Consider the following 18447-nt stretch of genomic DNA (forward strand, 5'->3'; position numbering starts at 1 on the left):
CTCATTCATTCATTCATTCCACTTCTATAGCCTTTTTATGTATATTAAGAGCATATGCACCAAAGACAAATTCCTTGTGTGTCCAATCTCACTTGGCCAATAAATAATTCTATTCTATTTTATTCTAGCCACCCATTTCAAATAAATGATTCTGGGTGGCGAACAATCATAAAATCAATTAGAACTAAGTATGAACATAATAATGTTCATAGTAGAAAACTATCTGTCTGTCTGTCTGTCTATCTATCTCTATCTATCTATCTATCATCTATCTATAATGTAGCATACAGCATAGAGCACATAGCACCTAGTACATACTACGTGTGTATGTTTGTGTGTGTGTATGCATGTATGTGTGTGTACTAGGTGTTATGTGCTTTATGTGCTCTATGTTCTATGCTCCTATATGTGTGTATGTATGTGCTAATATCAATATAAGTATCAATATATGAAACATGAACATTAACATACTTGGAATCGTAGGCCTGAGCACAAAACAAGGCCTTATGAAAGGCTAGCAGATTTGGCTTTTTCTTGGCCAATGCTATAAGATAATATCATTATTACTATTGTTGTCGGTTTCTGAGGCATGTAGGAATGACAATGGCAGAGGAGTGAGGCTGAAATTTTTGGCCTTTTGTTTCAGTTCAGTTGTGGTTGGATAATGCCCTTTGAGGGCATTATAAAAAAACTGTTTTGTTTTGTTTGCTTGTGTGCATTTGTTATAGTGCCCCAGCTTGGCCTTAAGAGTTATTTTGGGTTCTTAGATCCCAGTTTTTCTTCTAGCAATATGTGGGCCTCTGATTAATTCCATTTGTTGTATCTTGTTCCAGTTATTTATGCAATTTACTGTGTCTGCATATGTGTTTTAATCTGGCATGTTTCAATTTGATTTTATTTTTTAATGGATAGGCATGCATCCAACTACATTTTAACTAAATTTTCTAAATATCTTTAAGGCTTTGGTTACCTTTAAAAGATTATCTTTCTTTTAAAAAGGGATGGAGAAAATGTCCTTTGCCAGAGGTCATAAAGTGTTAGTATTACTTTATAATATCTTGGAAGACCACACTTGGAATATTGGATCCAGTTTTAGGCACCACAATATAAAAAAAGACTAGAAAGAGAAGAGTAAACAAAGATGATTAGGGGGCTGGACACTGAATAATGGTTGTAAGAATTGTCCAGTTTAATTAAAAAAAGAACTGGGGTGTCATGATAGCAGTGTTCCAATGTTGAAGGGGCTGCCACAAAGTTGAGAGGGTCAACCTGTTCTGCAAAGCACCTGAAGACAGAACAAGAAGCAATGGATGGAAACAAAGCAACCAACCTAGAACTAAGGAGAAGTTGCCTGACAGTTAGGACTATTAATCAATGGACTTGTCTCCAGAAGTTGTGTGTGCTCAAACACTATTAATTAATTATTATTATTATTATTTACATTTATATCCCGCCCTTCTCCGAAGACTCAGGGCGGCTTACATTGTGTAAGGCAATAGTCTCATCCTATTTGTATATTTATATACAAAGTCAACTTATTGCCCCCCCGACAATCTGGGTCCTCATTTTACCTACCTTATAAAGGATGGAAGGCTGAGTCAACCTAGTCAACCTAGTCACTAGAGGTTTTTAAGAAGAGATCGGACAACCATTTGTCTGTAAAGGTATAGGGCTTCCTGCTTCAGCAGAGGGTTGCATTAGAAGACCTCCAAGGTCCCTTCCCACTCTGTTATTCTGTTATTCTGTCACCACTGAGGATTTCAGTTTGGCCTGCTATGGTGCTTATATGCTGCCCCTTCCCCAACCTTGTGGTGGTTTTTTTTTTTTTTTGAGTCTGAAAAGAATTATGGGCCAGGGAATCCAGCTCAAAAAGGCTGATGTAGAAGGAGAAGAAGATCTGGCCTCTTATGGTCCCAGTAGATATAGAAGCTGTGCTAACTGCTAGCCAGGTTTGGATTTGGCCGGGGGTCAACCTAAGGTCAAAGCAAGGCACGTTACTGAAGCACCCACCAAGTAACCCTACCTTCTCCTTTACTACCCCATATCATACGCGGACAAGGATTTGATATTCATAGGTCAAAGGATTGAATGTTCTGAGGAATCACATAGCATCTGGGCGTGAGGCAGCAATGGGCTAGTTTCAGATGCCCAGCAAAAAGGGGCAGAGGCTTTATTGCCCAACGGGATTCCCTTGTTTCCAGTCTAGCAGGTGCCAAGTTGAGTTGGGGGCATATAGATGTTCTTGAGTGAGATACTTGGTTCATCATCAGCAATCGTGCAACCATTAGTACTGGGGAGATTCAGTTTAAATGTTCAAAAACATAGAAGTAAATTTGAATAGTGGTTGGCCATCAGTGATCATAGTACTGGTTCTAAATGGAGGGAAAAGGAGGTTCTTAATTGCATGCCTTTTGGGGTGAAGTTGTCTTATCAAGTGGCAAGAATGCTGGGCCTAGACTTGTATCATTTCCCATGTAAATACACATTGGAATATACGTGTGTGCTTGTGAATCTGCGTGTATGTTTTGGAAACTTATGCCCACACATCTTGGCAGGGAGACAAGACTGTTGTTCCAAATTACTTTCGTTTTTTGCCATATGCTAAATAACTAGAGACTTTCTTTTTTGCTGTTTTCTTTTTAAACTCTCAGGGATCTCTTCCATAGAGGAATATTTAGCTGCCAATAAAAACCCTGTAGCTCAGGGTTGAAATTGTTACCCTAGTTTAGATAGTGAAATGACTGCAAGAAAACAACGAAGCTCAGAGAGCATCAAGGACCCCTAATATTTAGTTAGTCAATCTCCCCACCTCACATTTTGCCCACATGGAGAATGACCTTGAACAGTTGGACTAAGGAAGGAATATATTTCTTTAGCCCTGGTTCAACTTAAAGATGAATGAAGCTTGCCTCATCTCTGGGCTGGAGATGTGAGAAAGACTGTGTCATGAGGTCACATCAAAAGAAACAAATCCAGCCAGGGCATGTTTTGTGCTGTACCTAGTTGAAATACCAGCTGATCACTGGGCTCTCTGAGAATGCACCCACACAAAACATTTGTGCCAAACAAAATTTTAGCAAGCTCCTTTTGGACAGAAGTGTAATGTTGTTCCATGAGAGTCTCAAAGCCAGGTTCATAAACAACCTGAACACCAGCTGACTGATGTGGGAAGAGCAGAGAAAAACCTGACTCTCTCCTCCTCTATTGTGCTATAACCACCACCCTGACTATCCCCATGATGAGTGGCTGTTCAGGCTGATCCAGGTTTCTAAACCAGGGATTAATCTGGAGAAGTCCTGAGTAGAGGGGGAAAACCAGAAGGGCTTTGTAATGTGGTATCCAGGGGACTCACAACTAGGTGCCAGGCAAATTGTGTCAAGTTGTGCCTGTGGTAAAACTGCTAAGGATGGTCTGTTTAAGGAGGAAAACACTACATTAGCACTGGAACAGCTAAGGATGACTTTGAGCTCCCTTGGGGAAGGGTTGGGGATGAGATGAAGATGACATTTTGAGAACTTAACGGTAGAAAGAAATTTCATCAGGGACATGTAGGTGCAAGAGGTAGAGAGGGCCATCTAGGTACTGTTAAGTATAGGACAACTATGGGAAGTCCAAAGAGTTTACCATTCTTCATATTTACACATGATTTAATACCAGGGAACTGAAATTAAAACTTTTTCAGATTTTTAAAAATTGCACCTAATTTGCCCTTTGCTATGAAGAGCAATTTCAACTAACTGGCAGATGGTAGGGTGGCTAAGAAGTATACATGCAGATAAAGTGAAGCCAGGCATCCTGTTCACCATTTAAATTGAACTTAGGGAAACTGTCAAGTGTCATTTACCGTATCCAGCACTTATTGTGCTGGATGTTTCCTTACAAAGTTTGTTTCCCAGGGTACTGAGTAGAAAAAGGTTATTGTGCTTTGCAAGAACTATAACCTTATTCCTGATTGCAGTATTAGTGGAATTTGGCTTGAGTAGTTAGATTTAGGATTTTATAAACCTGAGCAGTTAGGTCTATAAAAGCAAAATCTAAATGTTATTTTTAGGGATGTTCGCCGAGGAGTCAAAAAAGTCAGCCAGAACCATGTGATTGAAATCCATCTTTCTTTCTGTATGTCATGCCTGATTTGACTTTTTCAGTCTCTCTCTCTGTGGTTATATTAATGACTTTTTAAAATTTCTGGATTCGGATTGATAATTGCCTATCTTACTTTTGATAAGATACAATCAAACAGTGTTCCATTCAGCACTTCCCACTCTTGACTTTCAGGACAAGGGTGAAATGCTCCCAGTTCAGACCGGATCAGCTGATCCAGTAGTGATGGCGGCGGGGATTCGGAGAACTAGTAGCAAAAATCCCTGCTCTCCCCTGCCCATGCCCAGCTGAGCCTCATCAGAGACTTTTTTTTTTACTTTTAAAAGCATTATTTTACAACCTCTTCAGCAGAATAGGTTGTAAAAAAATGCTTTTAAAAGTAAAAAAAAAAAAGATAGTGCGCCACAGCTGATCACTCCTCTGCACGCTGTTCTACTTACCGCATGCCTCCTTTTGTCGTGCACTGTGCGTGTGCACCTCGCATTTGGTGCATGGTGAGCACTGCGCAGCCAGCGAACTGGTAGTAGACTGATTCAGATTTCACCACTGTTTCAGGGGTGTCTCTGGAGATGATTTCCACAGATCATGATCAGCTCTCTATCATGCAGAAATTTTATCAAATTTGAAGGGGAATATTCCCCTTGGAAGATATCATCCCACCTTACTGGTTTATGGTGGTTTCAGTTGCTCTTCTTATTCTCCTCACTCCTTGCCAGATTGGAAAGCCTTTCTGAATGGAAGACCCTTTCTTGCTCCTCCTCTTCTCCTCCTCCCCCATCAAGCCCTTAGATATTCTACCCAGACACATTCAACACCTCTTTACTTGATGAGTGGAGGGAGCTCTATCTATCACTCTTGGGTTTGTATCTTGGCAAAAACACGTGACTTCCTTATAAATATCAAATGCAGGGACTATTTTTTTAATCGTAATAATACCAATAGTAATAAGTGCGTTGGGTGCAACCAAAACATTTCTAACACCTTTCGAACATCAGCAGCATTGACAAAATCACCATCAGTCAATTACAGCTTTATGTGGGACAGCTTACATCCTATGATGATCCCTTTAATATCAACAAACACAATCTGCCTATGCCACCTGTGGATGAAAATGCCAAATCCAATCTAAACATCTGATTGATTGTGCAATGAACCGTAATACATATAATTACAATTAATAATTATTAATATATTACTGCATTAATAATAATAATAAATGAAAGTGGTAGTCCCAATGATTATCAGCATATTGGGTGCCATACCAAAAGGCCTTGTGTAACACTTAGAAAATCTGTGCATTGTCAAAAATTTCCTTCTATCAATTACAAAAAGGTCACAGTGCTTGGATTGGCACATATATTATACTGACAAATTACGACATCCCAAGTTTTTGAGATGAAGTCAGTATGAAGGAAGAACAACGTTAGCTAAAGAACTGAAAATTGTTGTTGTATAATTATAAAAGAAGGAGAAGGAGGAAAAAGAGGAATTCCCCTTCCTCTATCCTCCGTTACCCTAAATTAAGACACTGTGGAAAAATGGACTCCTACCACTTGCTGAGATTTCTGAGGCATTTAACCCCAATTTTGGCTTGGCTGCTGGTAAGAGAAATGCACCTTCGTGGGACAAACTGGGATATATATTCCTTGCATCAAATTTTCATGTGATCATTTATAGGCAAATTTATAAATAATTACTAGAATTAAAGCAACAATGACATGTTTAATCCTACTGAGAAGAATAAGAATCCCTGGGAAGGCTCACGTGCCTATCCAGGCATTAGCTGTTGATAGGCACTTCAAGTCCTTTGCTTTACATGCTTCTTCCGGTTCCTTATCTTAAAACATAGTCTTTCAAAGGCTGTGAGAGAATCTCCTGCCATTAGTAAACCTATGACAATCGTCCTCTCCATCCCTATTACAACCAGATGTCTACCAACTGGGAGGTGTGAAGACAAATACTATTGAATACACTGAGCTTGAGTTAATTTTTCAAATTAATTGTCTTGGATAACTTTTTTTACAGAGTAAAAGCAATACATATTTTTTCAAAAGGAAAGGGAGAAAAAGTGATAAGTAAATAAAGAAAAGAAAGATATAAAGATGCAGCTCCTATTTTTCTTTACAGCAGTTATAAATAGATTTATTGTCAATGTTCTGACTGACGGACCTAACCAAAGCAGGCACAATTGAGATGATCCAATCTCTTAATGCAAAACTTTATTGAGTACATCATTTTGGCACTGATGAGGGCAAAACCAGATCTAACTAATTCCTGCAGAAACCCACATAATCAAACTATAGGATTCTCCCTCCCCCCCATTAGTGCAGGTCACATTGTCCAATTGAGTCTCATTGCATTGTTATGAGAAAAGTCTTTGGCTTTGGAAAACACCTGCTGACGTGTCATTGGCTCTCATGCTCATCTTCTTAATGTCTGAAGCCTACATTCCATCTCCCCTTTCCCTCCCCCCTAGTTCGTTGCAGGTTGAGAAGCGATAATGGCTGCAACAGCAAAAGCACGCTTCGAATCTTGACATTTATATTTTATCATCTCCGTAGTTATATCATGGCTCACTTCTTCCCATATTCTACCTTTTCTAATAGTCAAATCCATAAATCACAGGTTCATTTTTTTCCTGTTTTCACCCAAAAGTCCATAAAGATTTTCCAGTTGTTAACAGATGTAGTTGTCTTTTCTCTACACAGAGAAAAAAAAAATCAATGTTGCCATCTCTACAGGATCTGTCACCTTTCCTCCAGCCTGATTCATACTTTGGATGGGGTTGTCTCAGTACGAGGAAGTCAGTGCAATTTCTTTCTCCAATGCTTTTAGATTTGAAATAGAAAATTTCAGATAAAAAAGGAAGTTAAATTGAGGATCAATCTCTGTAAAGTAGAACACATGGTTGGCTTTCTATCAGGGGTGAAATCCAGCAGGTTCTGAAGAACCGGTAGCAGAAATTTTGAACAGTTCGGAGAACTGGCAAATACCACCTCTGGCTGGCCCCAGAGTGGGGTGGGAATGGAGATTTTGCAAAAAAAATTTGGATTTCACCACTGCTTTCTATCCCCAGTCCTGAAGTCATTATAAACCATGACATTTCACTTCAAACATCTTCTCGTAACCTCTGTATTTCAAATAATGGAATTTGCATGTTTCTTGGAAGGCAGTTGTCCAATGGTATCCAAATACTTTCTAGAGAAACTGAGTCTTGCCCTTCTTTCCTAGTGGGAAGAAAGAAAGAAAGAAAGTCAAAAGAACTCCAGATGCGTTAATTTTAGTCATTACATTTTTTAAGCTGTTTAACATATTTAATCGGAGGTGGGTTTTAGCAGGTTCTGACCAGTTCTGGAGAACCGGTAGTAGAAATTTTGAGAAGTTTGGAGAACCAGTAGTAAAAATTCTGACTGGCCCCACCCCATCTATTCTCTGCCTCCCAATTCCCAGCTGATTGGGAGGAAATGGGGATTTTGCAGTATCCTTCCCCTGCCTCACTCACCAAGCCATGCCACGCCCACCAAGCCACGCCCACAGAACTGGTAGTAAAAAAATTTGAAACTCACCACTATGTTTAACGTCTCACTTGAGATTCTGTAACCATCCACATATTATCTGCTGTCAATTCAGACAATTTCTTATGAATGCAACTAAAGATGACAGTTTCATTATATGCAAGGATGTGGGAGGTATGGAATGAAGATCTAATTGGGTTTTTATTTTAAGAGACAGTGATAAGTTGTTAATGTTGAATACACTTGCCGGTGATGAAGCACATTTTTTTCTCATTTTTTGATGAAAATTCAGCATCTTCTATATTTTTTTCCCCTTTTTGTATCCATTTAATTTGTTTAAGATAATTCTTAATAAAATTACTTAAAAGAAGGGAATCTTACAGAGAAGCAGAGAACAACATCTCTGTAAAAAGCTTCATAATAAGTGAGGGAAAAAAGATTTCTCTTCACTACGCCCCCCCACCCCCAATATGTATGATAGCTTAATATTTCAGCAGAGTATAAATCCATATAGTGGATGGTTACTTTTGGATACCCTTACAAATATTCAATATCAATATTACTGATATTGAAAACGTTTGGATCCCAAATAAAGTCTGAAGTAAATAAAATGTGTCCATTTTGATCAAGCTGTAATTTATCAGGCCTGATCAGTTATGAATGCAATTTTCTATTAATTTTGAGTAATATATTTCCTTGAAGCAAAAGAGATTTACAGTGCATTCAGATCATCTTCACTTTTGTCAATTTTGTTATGCTGCAGTCTGATTTCATGGTTGTTGAAATTCATTTATTTTCTCATTAATCTACATCCAGTACCCATAATGGCAAAGTGAAAACAGAAGTTTAGAAAGGTCTATAAATTTATTAAAAACAAACAAACAAACCCTGAAATACCACATAGGCATAAGTATTCAGACTCTTTACACTTGAAATTTAGGTCTGGTGCCCCCAATTTCTCTTGATCATTGCTGACACGTTTCTACACCTTGATTGGAGTTGATCTGTGGTAAATTAAATTGATTGGACATGATTTGGAAAGGCATATTCCTGTCTATAGAGAGCCTCACACTGACAATGCATACTGTAGCAGAGCAAAAGCCATGAGGTCAAAGGAACGGCCTGTAAAGTTCAGAGTCAGGATTATTGCAAAGCACAGATCTGGGAAAGGCTACAATAAAATTTCTGCTGCACTGAAGGTTCCTAAGAGCCCAGTGGCCTCCATAATTCTCAAATGGAAGAAGTTTGGCACAACCAGGAGTCTTCCAAAAGCTGGTCTCCTGGTCAAACTGAGCAATCAGGGGAGAAGGGCTTTAGTAAGAGAGGTGACTTAGAACCCGATGGTCACTCTGACTCAGTTCCAGAGATCCTGTGTGGAGATGGGGCAGAGTTTCAGAAGGACAACCATCAATGTAACCCTTCACTGATCTGTGCTTTATAGCAGAGTGGCTAAATGGAAGCCTCTTCTCAGTGCAGAACACATGAAAGCCCACTTCCACTTTGCAAAAAAAGCACCCGAAGGACTCTCAGAGTGTGAGGAACAAGATTCTCTAGTCTGATGAAACCAAGATTGTACTGTTTGGCCTCAATTCTAAACATTATGTCTGGAGCAAACCAGGCACCGCTCATCACCTGCCCAGTATCATCCCAACAGTGAAGCATGTGGGTGGCAGCATCATGCTATAGGGATGTTTTTCAGCAGCAGGGACTGGGAGACTGGTCAGGGTTGAGGGAAAGCTGAATGGAGCAAAATACAGGGATATCTGTATCTGTTCCACAGAGCTCAGAATCTCAGACCAGGCCGAAGGTTCACTTTCCAACATGACAACGATCCTAAGCACACAGTCAAGACAACACAGAAGTGACTTAGGAACAGTTCTGAATTTCCTAGAATGGCCCAGCCAGAGCCAGGGCCCCTGTTGAATATCTCTGGAAGAACTTGAAAATGGCTGTCCACCAACAGTCACCTCACTGAGCTTGAGAAGATTTGCAAGGAAGAATGACAGAAAATTCCCCCAATCCCGATGTGCAAAGCTTGTCATGTCATATCCAAAAAGTCTCAAGACTATAATTGCTGCCAAAGGTGCTCCAACAAAGTACCGAGTGAAGGATCTGAATATTTATGCCAATATGATATTTCAGGTTTTTTCTTTTTAATAAATTTATAGACATTTCTAAAATTCTGGGCTACTGAGTATAGATTAATGAGAAACACAATAAATGGCAACAACTGTAGAATCAGGCTGTAGCATAACAAAACTGACAAAAGTGAAGGGGGTCTGAACACTTTCTGAATACAAGTGTATTTATGAATTACTATCTATAACCTTGCATTGTGTTCTGGGATCATTTTTTTAATGGGATTTATATTAGTATAAATTGATCTTTGTATTTTAATTTTAGTGGGCCTATTTTAAATCTGATTTTCCTTGAGACTGCAATCAGTAAAAGCAATAACAACATTTATGGTTATGAAGAAAATGTATAGTGTTGAAGTACTACCTACTTGCATGCACACATCTGTATTTGAAGTAATGAAACACATAATTTGAGTTTATTTGATGTCTTGCTTCATCATTCTACACAACCAAATAAATGCAATCCATGTTTGTTTTTAAAGTCAAATAAGTATATTAAACTTTTGTACAATGAGTAATAAAAAAACACACCAAAGAGTCAGTTGCTGCAAGAAATTGCAATAGAATGTATATTAAAGGGCTTGTAAAAGCAACAATTGGTCATGGAATTGTGGCCAAAGGCCATGATAGCTAGAAGTGCAAAAATTATGCTTAGAGCTAGTAGCAGATATTGAAGACAAGTGACAGGACCTCTTCAGCTTGTGAATCTCTCTTGGTCATCTGTTTGGCTGCTATTAGAGATTGCAAACTGGGAGAGAGGGATGATAAGTCCAACAAAGAAAAATTTAACAGAGTGAAAAAAAAAGGGAGAAAAAACCCCAAATGCTATAAAATGCACATGTGAGAATTATTAAATAATATTTAAAGCCTATGCAAATGAGAGAGACAAGGCAAACAGACTGATTTAGTTGCATATATGGGAATGAGGGCAGCCCACTTCTCTGTGTATCTTCATTACAAACGACAAGTGACAGAAATAAACCCTAAATCTGTAGGAGGTAGGAGGGGGAGGCTAGGGTGAGATCTCTTGAAAGGAACAGGCAAGCATTTGAGTGACACATGGGTCTGTGGACACTCGGCCTCCTCTCTCCTCCTCCCCCCATCCCAAGCCAACCATCCTCCTGGCTTCTCCCTTCAAGTCAGCAAAAATACTTTGTCTCCGCAGAAGGCCATATGTGAGTTGGTGGATGAAGTGATGTCAGCACTGGTCACCCAATGGGGGCCCACGGAGAATGTCCAAGGATCTGGTCCCCAGGCTGCCTCATAAGGACGTGTGCCAGCCTCAGAGTTTGGCGAAGGCTTCTGTGCAAGGACGGGTCATCGGGCTTTCCCTCCATCGTTGGATACAGTGCTCCAAGGACCATGGTCTGCTGAGAAAGAGGAGGAACTCCACGGGGGCACGAGTGACACTCCATTAAACATACAGCAGGGGAACAGCAGAAGCAGGCCAAGCCGGAAGAAGTGGGAAGCAGCTTTAAACATAACAAGGGGACAGGTGCGGTAGGGCAAAAATGGAAAACGCCCATGCCAAATCAGGGGAAGAATGCCTGGCTTACTTTGGAGTAAGTGAGCATACAGGCCTCTCTCCTGAGCAGGTGAAGAGGAGCCTGGAAAAATATGGACCCAACGGTAAGTACTTTCTAAAATAACAGCCCTTTTGGTACCCACTTGGCCAGGTGCCAGGATGCACGAAGGCAGAGGAAATGGAGAGCTGAAAGGATGTGCAGAGCGACATAGATATGAGAAGCAAAAAAAGCAATCAAACCAGAGATGGACAGTGATGGACATGGATTCTAAAATGTAAGGAAGGACAGAAGCAATAAATAGAGGTGAAAGAGGTATAATAAACTATTATCAAAGAAAAACAGTCACATAATTATTGGAAACCGGGAAGGAGGTGATAGAGATGTTCTAGCAGAGTCTAAAGTTGACCATGGAAGGGGAATAAGAACGAAGGTTAAAGCAAAGCACAAGAGGGAAAATTGACTATTGCAAAGATGGGGGGGGGGGGAGAGATAGTCATGCTGGGGATAGGGCAGCTGCTGCTGCTTTGCTAAGAATAACTCAGTAAATTCCCTTTGGTATGAACAAGATATCAAAATTGCTGATGGGCAACTTGTAGGAGCAGCCGGGAGGTCGAAACAAAAGAGAAGTACTGATATTATATGGCCAGAAAAGCGAACTAGTTAGATGCTGAGTAGATTTGAGAAGAGATGTCTTTGAGGAACAAAATGTAATTGTTTGTTGTTTGTGATGCTGTGTGAGTGGGTGGATCTGGAGAAGCTTGTTTTGTGAGGAGTGGGCATATCATGCTGCCAAAGATGCAGATGATTGAGAGAATAGTCTGATTTCCTAATTTTATAATGTCCCTCAAATATATGGGGTAAGGTCAAAAGTTCTGGATTCCTCGATGGGATTATAACAAGAATTTGATCAAGGGGATTGGAAATGTGTGATTGTGCTATTCGTGGGAAATGCATAAGTTTGTAACTTCTCTAAATAACCCCAATTTGTTCCTTCTTGTCTCCTTGTGAAGTCCTACCTCCAAGCATTTCCTATGCTCAAACCAATTTTGCAATCACTTAGGCCCGTGATTTAAAAAACTTACTCATTTCTGCAGGGATGTCCATAACCAGCTCACAATCACTCCCTAAACCTAAGCATGATCTTATAACTCTTTCTTTCTAACTGTCAAATTATGACACTGAAAATTAACCTTAAACTCCAAGGACGGAACCAACTTCTCTGTAAATCCAGAATAGTTTCGCCCGTACCTATTCTCTGCTGCCACCGTTGCTCGACCACTCAGCAAAAATCATACTAGCAATAATCCTAACCAGCTTTTCTTTCTCTTTTTTTCCTTTCTTTTCCTCTTTCAACATGTTGTTTCCGAACCCCAGAACTCCCAGCTGAAGAAGGTGAGTCGTAAAAAAAATTGTGCATAAGCATTAGGAAGGAAAAAACCCCTCGACCTTGAATTAGTATGGCCCATATGACTCCTACAGACCATAACCCTCATTCAGTGGCTATTGGGTCTATGGATGGGGTCTCAAACTTTCTATTTAGAAATAAAAGGTTAATCTGTGAATTGCTATGTGGTTTGTCCCAATCATTTCCACCATGTTCCATCATGATCCATAGACATGGAGCTCTTCCTTTGATCAACCCGATGCCAAATTCTGTCTCTATCAAACTACATGTTGTTCTAGATCCATGTTCTGATCTCCCAAGTATCATCCCAGCACCCATTTCCCCTTTCTTGGGCCTTAGAACTAATTCAAAGCTTCTAAGAGGCATAGCTGGGATAAAAGATAGCTTGGTTCTTTGAAATATTGTTGGCCAAGTAATGGAGGCTGCTTGCTAACTGGGAGGAAACACCCCCCCCCAACATTTTTGGATGAAACAAAGATCTCTTTTTGGGAGACAGATCAATTGGGAAAAGGCATGAGAAAAAAATGGTTGTATATCTTGCCATTTCCCCAGGTTAATGGTTGCTATGGAGTTTCTATTAACACATAGCTAGACTTGCATAGGAGAACCTACAATTTTCCCAAACATAACTGCTGGAAGTAGTTGAAAAATCTGTCATAGATGTGTACAGGCCCGCTATCCCTTCTCTCTTTCCTTGCAGCCCATTGCTTTCTTGACTGTGGGGGAGGCGGGGTGATCCCCCCCCCATCTCTGCAGTCTCTGTTTCCTTTGTGCCTTTCATCCCACCCTTTCTTGATTATCAGGCAAAACTATATGGGAGCTGGTGGTGGAACAATTTGAAGACTTGCTTGTGAGAATTCTCCTGCTCGCAGCCTGCATCTCTTTCGTAAGTGACACTGGCCTTGCAATTGAGGAAACTTGGGAAATCCACATAGGGCTGAAGAGGAGAAGCAACCATTTGGGGGCTAGAATAGGAAAGAATCTGTTTCATGGGCAAGTGATGACTGCAGACATGCTCTCTGGGGGTTCCAGCCTGTGTTAGGAACACACCAATCTCCACTACATTGAAATGGAAAGAACGAAGCTGCAGTTATTGGACTGATTTTAGATTGTTTGGTAATGAGTGGAGTTCTTAGTGCTGTCTGAGCTTGGCGGTTTGCTTGTAGATATTTAATTACCCAACAAGGCAACATCATCGGGGAGAGTGAGTGTAGGGTTTGCTCCCTGTTTATAACTGGTGTGGGCAAGCTACTGTATATAAACAGGGAGCAAACTCCACACTCTCTCTAACTGATGATGTTGCCTTGTTGGGTAATGAAATGTCTACAAGCAAACCACCAAGCTTAGAGAACACCAAGGACTCCACAGTTCAACTCTGAGCCACAGATATTACCTTCTGTTGGTAATCAGTGTCAACAAATTAGTGAATTGGATGGGTGGGAAGAAATGACTCTCAAATGAAGGCAAATGTACATGGATACCAGGATAATGTTGCAGGATCCAAGCCGGGTTGGTCACCGGGACCAGAGGTTAGCCTTCAGAAATAACTGTGATGCCATATTTAATAATTCCCTTTCACCTCAAGGGTAGGGATTAATGAAGGCTTATTTTGAGTCAGGGTACAGAGCTGAAATTATTTTCATTGGCAAAGTAGGTAATACATGTAAATGAAAACTTGGCATCTGAGCATCTTCAATGTGTTTTTCCTCATCAGCTATTTTTCAAAATTTGGGGTACTTGTAGATGTTTAATTCAATCAGGACATTCTTTTTCTTTTTCTCAGAACTAAAATCTGACTTCCTTTTGCGTAACTAATCAGGAAGCAAATTGAACTAACTTATCTGCTCAGCTCTGTTTTGGTTCCTTCATGCTAAAAAGCAGGAACCATGTTTTATTTGGCCATTTCCAAATATTTCACAAAACCATTTCTTTCTGAGCAAAATCCCCAGAAAACAATATGGGCATTGGTTTGTCTTCTGAACGTGCACTGTTTTTTCCCCTTTTTAAATACATAATTTTATAAAAAGTTTTAAAAAGGAGGTTAAAACCCATATAAACTAAAAACTAATACCAATTAACATAAATTAAGAAAAAAAGGGAAAAAAAAGAAAGAAATCAGAAAAAAACCCTAAAAGTGCAAAAAAGGAAAAAAAGAGAAAAGAAAGAAAGAACGTGCAAAGAAGTGGTTTCTTTACAGCAGTTATAAGTTAATTATAAATTTAGTTTTTATTCTACGGTTACAACGTCACCTTCTTCTTTCTATAATCAATTCACTTTAATCATCAAAACCATAATCGTAAGCTCATTTTTCTTCTTTTGTGCAAAAAATTAATAGAGATTTCCAGGTAGGAATACATATAGACATTGTGCTTTCTCTGATCAAAAAAGTCAGTTTGGCCATCTCAGAGTTCTTTGATAAGATTAAATTATAATTGCACTTCTACTATAATTAATACATTGAGTCAGTCTAGGAAAAGAATATACCTGACCTGTACATTCCTGTATAAAAATGAATGCTCTCATAGAAACTCCAGAAGTTGTGAATGCTCCAACACTGGAAGTTTTTAAGAAGATGTTGGATAACCATTTTTCTGAAATGGTGTAGGGTTTCCTGCCTAAGCAGGAGGTTGGACTAGAAGACCTCCAAGGTCCCTTCCAACTTATTTTATTCTATTCTAAACCATAAACTCCCTGCCATTTCTATAATACAGCAAACCCAAGCACAAGAAGCTGAGATTTTCTTTATTTCAGCACCCAGAAGCTCATCATAGCCTGTTGTGCCCAGTTCCTTGACACTTGAGATGCAACCTCCTCAGATTGTGTTACTAGATCTTTCAAGAGCACATGGCCAGGCTCGGCAACAGGAGGTCTCAGAAAAGGTCATAATTTACAGCCTGGTTCTCATGTCCCTGTGGTTCAACATTTCATTCTCAGACAGCCCAGGAATATTGGCATTTCCTTGACCAAAAAGAAGCCAGTCAGCCAAACTGTTTCATCCATTTCCTTATTTTCTTTCTCCTACAGAGCTCTGTAGGATAAAATAGGGGTGAAATCCAGCAGTTTCTGACAGGTTTGGGAGAACTGGTAGCAAAAATTTTGAGTAGTTTGGAGAACCGGCAAATACCATCTCTGGCTGGCCCTACAGTGGGATGGGAATGGAAATTTTGCAATATCCTTCCCCCAGGAATGGGGAGGGAATGGAGATGTTGCAGTATTCTTCCGCTGCCATGCCCACCAAGCCACACCCACAGAATCGGTAGTAAAAAAAATTGGATTTCACCACTGGGACAATAATATTATGGGCCTTCTGAACATAGGAAAGAACAATCTGCTTTGGGATTGCATTACTGAAAAATAGGACAGACAGTATAAATAAAATTGAGATCACTTTGGAAATAGCACTGCCTTCACCATGGTTTTGAGATGTGCTTGGCTACAAGTTTCAAAATTTCTGTGGTTTGATTGAATTCTCTCTCAGAGGACGATTGCAAAACAGACTTCTGGGGATGCTCAACCGGCACTAAACAAGATACATTTTCTCTTTGGCACACACTTACACTTATCTCTTCTGCAGTTGATGAAAGAATATGTCTTTAGTGTTAGCTCTTTTCCACTACCTGTCAGGCTTTTTCACTCCTGAAGCTTCATTAAATAGAAACTAGTCTGGAAATGTTCACAGTGCTTCTAATTTTTAGGATTGCAGTTATTTAGAATGAAGACAGTAAGAGGCAGGATTGTTTTGAATTTGGACCTACAAACAAAGAGAAAGAACTTTGGAGAGAACTCTGGGAAACAATCAAGCATTACAAAGCATATCTGTAATTAATCGATTATAATCCTTCTAACAATTATCCCACACCCCCCAGGCACCACATTCTGTTCCTCTAATAGAAACCCTGTCAGACACAGCTGTCACCAGCAGGGGGCAGTGTGAAACCTTCTACAGAAGCTTCATTGCAATTGTGTGCAACACATACCTTCCTTTCACATCTCAAGCTGTGCATACAGTTACACACTTGCCCCTGCCTGCACAATTGTGCAGCATCCATGTGTTTGCGCGTGTGTGCGCGCGCGCACACACAGAGAGCAACAGGAGCCCTTTGTGCTGGTGCTATCAAGTTTCATGGAGATTGACTGACAGGCTTCCTTTTTGTGCCAATGCAAAATGCAGGCTGGCTTCAGCTGTTTTCAAATGGCATGTTCAAGGAGAATTAAAAAGTAAATGGGATTTCAGAAGGAGAAAAGAGAAGAAGGGCTAGGATTTAGGATTCCTGCCTGGAAAATGAACAAGGACCATATCTGAGCAAGAGAGAAGTGGAAGATTAACCATTTTCTCTCTCTTCCTTCCACAACTATGCATATCTGTTTTTTTTACAGGTGCTGGCATGGTTTGAGGAGGGTGAAGAGACTGTCACCGCATTTGTGGAACCATTTGTCATCCTATTGATCCTGATTGCCAATGCCATTGTTGGAGTATGGCAGGTAAACAAACTAACCATGTTTTGTTTCATTATCGTTTGGTGGATGCAGGTGTGTGAGGTAATACAGACTCAAAAGAAAAAGGTGATTTGAAGCACGTGTGAATGCACATGTATCTGTCAGCTGCCTTTAAATAAAATGCCTCTTTTGCTGGAATTGTATAGGAAAAACCCAGGAAACCATGAGCCCAGGGAAAAGCATCTCTGCCATTGCAAGTTACCGATGGGTAAAATATAAGTATCCTGTACACCTCAAATCCCCTTTGCCCCTTAAGATCCAGATCCCTAAGGGTTAATTCAGATGTTGCATAGGCATCAAGAGAATCTAGTCCTCCAGTCAACTATCGAAGCTCCCTATGGACTTTAGACCAATTCTCTATATTAACCAACCTATCTCAGGAAGTTGTTCTGTGGGAAAATTTAGGAGGGAACCCTGTACATAGCTCTTTGGACTCATGAAAGAAAGTTGGTTGATAAACATAATAAATAAACAAGCAAACCATGCTTTAAAGCAGTGTTTTTCACACTTGGCAACTTTAAGAGGTGTGGACTTCAGTTCACAAGGATGTGAAATCCACACATCTTAAAGTTGCCAGCTTTAAAGCATAAGGGGTATGTTCACAAACCACACCAAACCAGAGCCAAGCAAATCACATTGTGGTTTAATATAAAGTGCGAAGCCCTCTAGTACGTGAAAGTATCTCTTTGATGCTCTAAACGCACTACAATATGGCTTAATACCATATATAGTTTGTTCTTCAGATGTACCTTATGAATATTATCTGACTGCTATCATGAGGAGATTGCTGTATTCTAACCTAGTCAATCTCCGAGAACGTGAAAGTGCTTTCAGCAAATTGCAGGGTGTCAAAATATCAAGGCTTAATGGACTAGAGTTTAGATCTTTACTCTGTGCCTGGCTCACTGTTTGGGCTTGCTTTCTTGCATTGAGAGAAAGGAATGGCACTTCCCTTCACTGAGGGCCCCCCAGAGGTAATTGAAAGCAACAAGAGTATGGCCCTTCTCCTTGCAGGAACGAAATGCCGAGAATGCCATTGAGGCCCTAAAGGAGTATGAACCTGAAATGGGCAAAGTCTATCGATCTGACAGGAAGGCTGTACAGAGAATAAAGGCCAAAGACATAGTCCCTGGCGACATTGCAGAGGTGGCAGGTAAGTGCCAGGTGAGGGGCGGGGGACTGGAGGGGGAGAGAAGCATTAAAGGCCATGGGGATTCCCCAGGGCGAAGAAGACTAAACATAGAGTGAGTACCAGAGTCAGTTTG

The 18447-nt window shown here is 40.2% G+C and overlaps 1 protein-coding gene across 1 annotated transcript in view; it reads left to right on the forward strand.

The window, feature by feature from the left end:
* Positions 1-11033: 11033 nt before the first annotated feature.
* ATP2A1 (ATPase sarcoplasmic/endoplasmic reticulum Ca2+ transporting 1) overlaps positions 11034-18447 on the forward strand; it is a 34630-nt gene continuing 27216 nt past the window's right edge. Inside the window, exons 1-5 of the mRNA XM_058180732.1 lie at positions 11034-11383; positions 12655-12672; positions 13489-13571; positions 17063-17167; positions 18197-18335. Of these exons, the coding sequence (XP_058036715.1) occupies positions 11266-11383; positions 12655-12672; positions 13489-13571; positions 17063-17167; positions 18197-18335 (463 nt within the window). The 5' untranslated portion in view covers positions 11034-11265. The remainder of the gene's footprint in view (positions 11384-12654; positions 12673-13488; positions 13572-17062; positions 17168-18196; positions 18336-18447) is intronic.

The sequence above is a fragment of the Ahaetulla prasina genome, chromosome 4, assembly GCF_028640845.1.
Source record: "Ahaetulla prasina isolate Xishuangbanna chromosome 4, ASM2864084v1, whole genome shotgun sequence".
Taxonomy (NCBI): domain Eukaryota; kingdom Metazoa; phylum Chordata; class Lepidosauria; order Squamata; family Colubridae; genus Ahaetulla; species Ahaetulla prasina.